Here is a 9,349-nt window from a genome sequence, read left to right on the forward strand (position 1 = left end):
GAAATTTAAGCCATAAGAGTCAGGGAATCTGGGCAACCGGAAAAATATTACCTGGTTTGTTCAATTTCAGTACTGTATACTTAAAGACGCACAGGGAAAACAAACTCCTTAGCTTTGATGAGGTGGGCTCCACCCAGCCATGTTTCCATTCATGGGCATCCAACATTACCAGAGGTGCCAGACCAAAGTCAGATAAAGAGTCCAAGATAAATGCTTTTGATTAAATTCTTGATAAAAAAAAAGCATAAAAAAAACCAGCCAAGATGTTTCAGGGGGCAGCACCGCTTCCCCTTCATCAGGACTCAACACAGGACAAGACTTGGATGGACACAGAGAAGCTAGTTACTTCACAGATCTATATCAGAACCAGTACGTGACAGCAGATGCTGAGCAGCAATGGATGCCTCCATGATGAGCGTGTCAGAAACCATGAAACAGACTGAGACAGAAGTACAATCAAATCACACTTCTTTATTAAAAATAAATAAAAAGGTAAATAGAAAATGCATAGTCAAGCATAGCCAGAGTCCAGTAGCCAGATTGGGTAGTCAGCCAGTCCAAAGTTCATTAACCAGATCGGGTAATCAGCCAGGCCGGAAGTCAGGGATCCAAGAAGAGCAACCGCAAGCAGGATAAGAAGCCAGGTGGGATGTCAGCAAGCCAGTCTTGAAACAAACCGCAGGAGATGGTTCCCTGTGATGTGACCAACGTGAAGGCAAATGAAAAAGTGAGCAGGAAGGCTTTAAATAGGCAGGTCAGATGAGCATCATTGGGATCAGCTGGTAACTGTGGAAAGAGAAGAGAGCTGGCAATTAGCCGACAGCTGAGTGGCCAGCCCAGAGGAGAGTTCATCCAAGTCTTATTTTGTGCTGAGCCCCGATAAAGGGGAAGTGGTGTTGCCCACCCCCCCCAAAAAAAAATGCATTGGATGTTTTTATATTACTTTTTTTTATCAACAATTAGAAGTATCTTGTACTCTTTTAACCAATTCAAGTCTGGCACTCCTTTCTGTATTTCTATGTTTAATTTCAGTTTCTGCTCTCAAATATAGATGGCTGTGTCAGATTCTGAATCTTTTGGGCTAAAGTGGATTAAGTGGTCGATGGGCAAAATGTATGGCCAAAAGAGCTGCTGATCCACATGGAGGAAATTATGGAACAAAATCCCTAAAGAGGGTTTCATACACCTTCATAAATCCATTGTTATACCTGAAGGGTGTCACGTGTACTGTCACTTTAAGGCTGGCTCCACCCAGGAGTGATGACAAGGGTCAAGGGGCATAGTAGTCATCTTAGAGCACATGTAAAGAAGCATAATACGATATCCTGTCCTGAGATGCATGTTGGAGTGTACAGTGAGTACTGAAATAAACATCAGTTGTTCCAGACCAGGGGCTTGAGTCTCTCACTACTCAGAGAATATAACAGTGGTGACGAGGATGGGATTTAAAAAGTGTCTATCAGTCTGAGAGAGAGAAAACACCAAGTGGATTGCCACCTGGATAAAATAAATCACAGAGCCCAGCAAGAAAATGTAACTGATCGGGACATTAAGTGAATTTGATGGAGAACAGACATCCTGGAGGCAGGCAAGTAGCAGTATTTCTGACAGTGGTTGGTGCCAAGACATATGACACTCTTAGAGATCTCCTTTCCCCTGTAAAACTGGCAACTAAGACATTGGTAGAGCTTCTGACACTGTTAGAGGATCACTTCCAGCCCAAACCCCTAGAGATTGCAGAAAGATTCCGGTTCTATCACCAGCAGCAGCAGCCAGGTGAAGAAATTAAAGCTTATATGCTCGCCCTTCGCAGACTAGCCTCTACCTGTTCTTTTGGGGAGTACTTAACTACTGCCCTGAGAGATAAGTTTGTCATGGGACTGAACAGTGAGTCTAGCCAAAAGAAACTGTTAACAGAGAAAGACCTTACCCTTACAAAGGTAATTGAAATAGCTTCAGTGATGGAAATGGCTGTGAAAGATAGAGAGGAACTGAACCCCCGGGGCAGAAGGGAAGAGGTGAAACAGGACGTTTTCAGAACAGCAGTCAAGCCAACTGCCCCAAACTGGAAATACAAACCCCCGCCAAGCCGGGAGTCAGCTTGCTACCATTGTAGTAATACAGACCATGACCACAAAGTCTGCCGGTTTAAGGATCAGACCTGTCATAATTGCGGTAAGACAGGCCATCTTAAACGAGTGTGCCATAGCAAGAAGGTGCGAAATAAACAACCTCTGAACCCCAAGACAAAGATGTATATGGTGGGAAGATATACATCATCATCTGAGTCAGAGGATGAGGAAGTGCTCCACAGATTAGACATACATCATATGCATTTAGCACCCTCCGCAATGACTGTAGAGGTAACCGTTGAGGGAAAGAAACTCAAGATGGATGTAGACACAGGAGCACAGGAGCAGCAGTTATCACCCAGAAACAAGGGAGACAGATTCAAACCCGAACAACTGTCCGCCCAACACCAATCAAACTGCAGACATACTCAGAACAGATACTGCGCCCACTGGGTTATGCGAAAGTACAGGTATTGTACAAGGGTTAGACAAAGAGACTGCCATTATATATCCTAGAAAATGGGGGACCCCCTCTCTTTGGGAGAGACTGGATTGCTCACTTTGGTATGCCAGACATCGCCATAAACCCATGTAACACCATTACAATTCCATTAGGAGATAATGAGGGATGGGTGGTGGCCCTGAAGCAGTGGTTCTCAAAGATCTTTGATGACCAGTTGGGGAAAATAAAGCATGACTGTGTGAGACTCAAGCTGAAACCCAACACTCAGCCTAAGGTTCTTCAAAGCTCAGACAGTACCTTTTGCACTCCGAGCAGGAGTGGAAGTGGAATTAAATATTTAAATACTCTGGCCCTTTGTGCGCATGACTCCCATACAATAAATTAGTTACAGGATCTGGCAAATATTTATTTAATGTAAATCATGTTCCATTTCTTTTTTATATTTTTGATAGCATTAAAAATATCTTTGTTCCTCAAAGAGTAGACAAATGGGTTGAGCATTGGGACCACAGCTGTATAAAGCAAGGTCAGCAGTTTGTCCAGTTCCTTAGAGCCTTCAGAATCTGGTTTACCATAAATTATAATGATTGGAGCATAGAATAATATTACTGTGGTGAGGTGGGAGGTGCAACTGGAATAAGCTTTCAGTCGGCCCTCAGAGGATTTAATTTTTAGTATGGTGGAGATGATAAATACATAGGAGGTCATAATAAGCAAAAAAGGGACAGATACCAACAGTGCATCCTGACATAACATAAGTATGGATCTGCTTGTAACATCACTAGTGGTTATTGCATATAGTGATTTCTGATCACAAAAGAAATGGTCAACATTTTGTGGGAGACAGAAGGACAACAGAGATGTGGCTAACACAATAACTGTTGCATTAGTTATTGATATGAGCCAAGGGGTTAGAGCCAATGAAAGGCATACATCTTTACTCATAAGTAAGGAATATTGTAACGGCTTACAGATTGCCATATATCGATCATAGGACATGGAGGTCAGTAGGAATACATCACAACCAGCTGACAATGAGAAGAAGTACACCTGAGTCATACAGGCAGAGAAAGACATCCGATGGTCATGTGTTAGGTGTATGGAGAGCAGTTTTGGAAGAGTAACTGAAACATATATAACATCGCTAGTAGCAAGATTACTCAAGAAGAAATACATTGGAGTATGGAGCTGGGGAGCCAAACCCACCAATACAGCAATGGTCGTGTTTCCAAGAATAGTCATCAGATACATCAATAGAACTGCAGTGAAAAGGAGACATTGTCCAGTTTGAGGGAAGGAAAATGCTGAAATGTAGAACTTATTTTCTGTACTGTTATGGCATTCCTCCATCTTCCTTGAATGGTAAAAAAATATATAGTTGTGACATTTAAAATGCAACTAACATGAAAAAGATTATTTCCATAAAATATGCTTTCCATTTACATACTAACCATTAAAAGAGATGCATGGCCAAAGCTTTTTTGTGAACCGTTGTCACTTTACATTCGGCTACCCATCACATTTTGCTACCCGCTGGAGTGCGCATGCGTGACGCCGTCATATACATTCCAACACAGCGCCTCTCACGAGCTTGGTTCGCTCGCCATGCTTCGGGCACGGCCTCGGCATAATTCTAATCTTTTTTTTTTATTCAATCCATTTTTATTGGTTTATCAAATACATGTGTACAATAATTCTATTAGAGCTAAGTAATAGCCATCACACACATTTATCCACAATAATATAAAAAGACATAAACCCTTTTTGTGGTCATAACATTGTCTTGACCTCAACTTCCTCCCCTCCACCTCCCCCCAAATGTACACCACGAGTACCAATTTTACCCCAGTCAAGTTTTGCTCCACTGGATGGGAGAGATGGAACAGGGTGCTGGCGAAGATAGGGGGGGGGGCAGGAGTCCTCAACTCATCAGTCTGATATACCCGAATATGCAGTCTACTAGTACCTAGAAGGGGGGAGAGGTTCCTTCCTCTCCCTCCGCCCCTCCCCCCGTCAATGTACCAGGAGTTAATGGGGAGGTAGCACAAGCCACCCCTCCGACATCCCTCCCCCCCAAGGAACAGCCCATCTCATTCAGCCAATGGCTCCATAGGCCCCCACATTTCTTTAAGTTATTTTGCTTAATATACCACACCCTCTCACACCAGATCATAGAGCTAATGGCTTTAATCCATTCTTCCAAGGAGGGGGGTATTTTAGACTGCCAGTTCAACGCTATTAATCGCCTAGCCTGGTATAGACATCTTAACACTGCTATTTTTATTGGGGTTTAATTGTAATCTAATTCTATGTCCACTTGGATGGTGGGGCTTGAACCTGGACTCAGGGGTGTGGGCACAAAACTCTGCTTAAGCGCAGATCGGCACAGTGTTGGAACTCATATGGCGGCATCGCCCATGCGCAATCCAGCGTGTAGCCAAATGTGATGGATCACCATATGTGATGAAACACAGGCTCAAAAAAGATGAAAGGCAAGACTCTAAAGCAGCAGCAGACAAAGTAAGTGCTGGTTTTATATGTTTACTGTATAGGGTGCAGTGCCAAAATGTAATGTAATATGAATCAAGTGAAAAGAAAAAATAAATTACAAAAAAAGTCATTCACCATGAAATTCAAGTGTATATATAAGAAACTGCTCCGTTAAGAGCAAATATCATATATTGTAATATATAAAGTCCACTTTGACCTACAGGTAAGCCTATATTAAGGCTTACCTGTAGGTCCAAGAAATATCTCCTAAACCTATATGGTTTAGGAGATATTTGCCCAAAACAGGCACCGCTGTCTACGGCGTATGCACTGTAGACAGCGGCGCGCAGGCGCACTGAGCGCGGCATTCTCAATGACGGAGCTGCCGCACGTGTCGGCTCCTGTGCACATTCGCGGGAGTGACGTCATCGCGGCTTCGCCGAATGACAGCGGCGGAGCTGCGAGACCCCACCAAGAAGATGGATGCGGCGGACTACAGGGGACAGCGGCGACTTCGCTGGCTCCTGTGTCAGGTAAGTGACACATAATGGACTACTATGCGATGCATAGTAGTCCATTATGCTTTGCCTTTGCAGGCAATGAAAGAGGAAGTAAACTCATCAGGGTTTACTTCCTATTTAAAATGTAACTAATATGAAAAAGATTATTTCCATAAAATATGCTTTCCATTTACATACTAACCATTAAAAGAGATGCATGGCCAAAGCTTTTTTGTGAACCGTTGTCACTTCACATTCAGCTACCCATCACATTTTGCTACCCTGCGCATGCGCAACGTCGCCATATACATTCCAACACAGGGCCTCTCGTGAGCTTGGTTCGCTCGCCATGATTAGGGCTCTTTAGAAAACCATTCACACTTAACCACTTACAGACCGGGGATTTTCCCCCTTAAGTACCAGGCCATTTTTTGCGATACGGCACTGCGTCGCTTTAACTGACAATTGTGCAGTTGTGCAATTCTGTCCCCAAACAAAACTGACATCCCTTTTCCAAAAAATAGAGCTTTCTCTTGATGGTAGTCATGCCGTCCTGCCGCCGTGCAATGACGGTGGCTGGTTGGCAAGTGGTTACATAGTTACATAGTTAGTCAGGTTGAAAAAAGTCCATCCAGTTCAACCTTAAAAACAAATAAATAAAATAAAAAATAATCGTACAATCCAGATACCCAATTTTATGCCCACAATTGATCCAGAGGAAGGCGAAAAAAAAAAACAGCAGAGCATGCGCCAATTTGCTACAGCAGGGGAAAAAAATTCCTTCCTGATCCCCCAACAGGCGATCGGATTTTCCCTGGATCAACTTTACCTATGTTAGTACCTAGTTATATTATGTACCATCAGGAAAGTATCCAAGCCTTTCTTAAAGCAGTCTACTGAACTGGCCAGAACCACCTCTGGCGGGAGTCTATTCCACATTTTCACAGCTCTAACTGTGAAGAAACCTTTCCGTACTTGAAGATGAAATCTCTCTTCCTCTAGACGTAAAGAGTGCCCCCGTGTCCTCTGGGTTGACCGTACAGAGAACAACTCAACACCAAGTTCACTATATGGACCCCTAATGTATTTGAACATGTTGATCATATCCCCCCTTAATCTCCTCTTCTCAAGAGTGAATAAATTTAGTTCCTCTAATCTCTCCTCATAGCTGAGTTCCTCCATGCCTCTTATCAGTTTGGTTGCCCTTCTCTGCACTTTCTCCAGTTCCCCGATATCCTTTTTGAGAACTGGTGCCCAAAACTGAACGGCATATTCCAGGTGAGGTCTTACTAATGATTTGAACAGAGCTGGGTGGAAAAAAGCTCATAAAGCAGAGCCACATCAGGACTATAAGGACTATATAGTGTAGAATTTTACTAAAAGTATCAATCTTGCGTTACATAAAGTAAAAAGGCATATAGATATCATATATAGCTTTGAAATAAAATAAAAAAAGAAAGAAAAAATTCCATATCCAGCAACATAGCAGTAAAAATAATAGGGGTAAAAACCACAGGAATATCCTCACTAAGGTGGCCACTGGTCCAGGAAATGGAAGCATCAGTAAGATGCCAGCACATAGCTCTGCCCCCAATGTGTTTTGTGCTATAGCGCGTCTTCAGGGGACAAAACCCCTGAAGTGTCCCTTGAAGACAAAACATGTTGGGAAAGAGCTGTGCTGATTTTAGCTGCTGTCATTTATTTTACAAAGTTTTGGGTTTGATAACACTTTAATGAAATACATTTAAATAACTTCTGTACAATCTTTTCCAAACTATCATTTTGTTGTTTGCATTTTTTTGTTTTCCCCCTTTTTTGTTTTCCCCTTTATTCCTATGAAAGCCCAGCTGAAATAAATATTCAATAGATAGATTCCTGCGAGTTTGTTCTCTATAGCTTGGGATCCAATCCTTCTGGTAAGAGGCATGTGTTTATGTGGGACAGGCACTTTGCTGAAGCACTCTTTATTCATAAAGACCCCCTGTGACAAAGTCAGGTCACATGGCAACAGTGCGACTGTATGCTGAGGCTGGGACACTGATCTGACATTTAGCAAAGCAAGCAGTGGTGAGATCGCAACACAGAGCCGCCTGGCATGTCTTGTACCATGTTACAAAAAAGGCTGTTTTTAACTAAAATTGATGTACGTGCAACATATATTTTAAATGTATCAATATCTCAAAAGATTTTACTACATTGGAGGCTCTGTTTCTCCCTCTGTTCTACCTGTCGAGTCAAACTCAGGTATGTGAACGGAGTGTGGTGTTTTACATCAGCTGTTCAATCTAATCCTTGAACTTTTTTGCAAAACACGAGAGTGAATGGCAATATCAACTGGTGAGCTTGTTTCTTAACAGGCATTGATCTCCCATTTATCACTGTGGTGGAAGAACTGGTGTCATCATATATACATATATATATATATATATATATATATATATATTTGCACTCATCAAAAGGACTGTGTTTTTGTGTGTGGATTTCCAATCATTTTTTACTGTTTATTTGAAGACATTTATTTGATTTGTCTTTTTTGAAACGTTTATTGTTTGAATTTATGAGCGCTACTGTGGAATATATATATATATATATATATATATATATATATATATATATATATATATATATATATATATATATATATATATATATATTTTTATGTTTTCACCTTATGTTATGTTTTTTGTGATTTAAGTAGCAGCACTATTATCTGATATTTTAAATCATAAGCGCAGTGCACTTATATTCAACTTTTTATTGTGAATCACTTTTCAATGATTGAGCACTGATCAATGGACTACTTTTTGTATATATATTTTTTTCACTGTGAAATGGATATATTTTGAATGATCTTTTGCTTTTTCGCTGGTATTGTTTGATATTTAATGTAATATATGATTATAAGGTTGTGCACGTATATTTTACATATATGAATTAGTCGCGTATTTAAGGCTTACATAAGTAGCAGCACTGTTTCCATTTTTCAATCACTTAATATTTCACGTATTTTGGGTGAGCACAAAATATATATATTTTTTATATTATTAATAATATGTCTTGTAAGTTCTTGTTAGACATTTTTAATCACAGGTGATAAACATTTATTTGGAAACATCTATTCACCATTTTCCATTCTTGGTCCCCCAAGCCTTGTAAACATTACGCCTATCCTCTTTCCCTGCTGTCTTGAAGTCCACATACACAAAAGTTGTGGTTTATGGGGAAATGTAGGTGATATCAGATGGTGTATGTATAAAGGAGAATGCAGAAATGAGCTACATAAAAGCAAAATATACCATGGCTTGATTTTATTTTTATTTTTTTTATACCATCTTGTCACTTATCATTTTTCAAAAAAGGTAAAAATAGAAAATGGAATGTCAAACATCTATTAGAAAGGAATGTTTAAGCAGAAGTTTGGAAAATTCATTATCTAAGAATATTAATTTTATGCTCCATTAATTAAGCCTATTGGCAGCAAGCATCCTGCATGTCCACATTTTGCACATCCCCTTCCCCAAAATCATCATCATGTTACTCAACCCCATGACAAGTGACTATAGGATAAAATGACTGCTGAGGTTCTGCTAACTTAATCATCTCCCCATCCACTAGACTGTTGATCGGATACTGGTGAGCACATCCCTCTGCTTTCCACTCCTGGAAGCAAACTCCAAGCTCCAGACTGACAATATTGTACAATACAACACCATAGTGATGACCTTTCTGTCTCAGTTTTGGTTCATGTATGCAGGAAATGAAACAAAAATTATTTCATATACCTACACTAAGAAAATTGAGTACTGTCCGTGATACTTTTTTTA

General features: G+C 40.6%; 1 protein-coding gene across 1 annotated transcript; it reads right to left on the minus strand.

The window, feature by feature from the left end:
* Positions 1-2,889: 2,889 nt before the first annotated feature.
* On the minus strand, positions 2,890-3,888 carry LOC143930002 (olfactory receptor 1J21-like). Its single transcript, XM_077453910.1, has one exon. It carries the CDS (start codon positions 3,883-3,885, stop codon positions 2,941-2,943), a length of 945 nt encoding a protein of 314 aa, XP_077310036.1. The 5' UTR covers positions 3,886-3,888; the 3' UTR covers positions 2,890-2,940.
* Positions 3,889-9,349: the final 5,461 nt, after the last annotated feature.

The sequence above is a fragment of the Lithobates pipiens genome, unplaced genomic scaffold (assembly GCF_037356315.1).
Source record: "Lithobates pipiens isolate NorthernLeopardFrog02 unplaced genomic scaffold, aLitPip1_a1.2 Scaffold_25, whole genome shotgun sequence".
In the NCBI taxonomy this organism is placed as follows: Eukaryota; Metazoa; Chordata; class Amphibia; order Anura; family Ranidae; genus Lithobates; species Lithobates pipiens.

What these genes read in the sequence shown, in the direction of transcription:
- LOC143930002 (XM_077453910.1), bottom strand. Translation starts at nt 3,885, where the DNA reads ATGGAGGAATGCCATAACAGTACAGAAAATAAGTTCTACATTTCAGCA.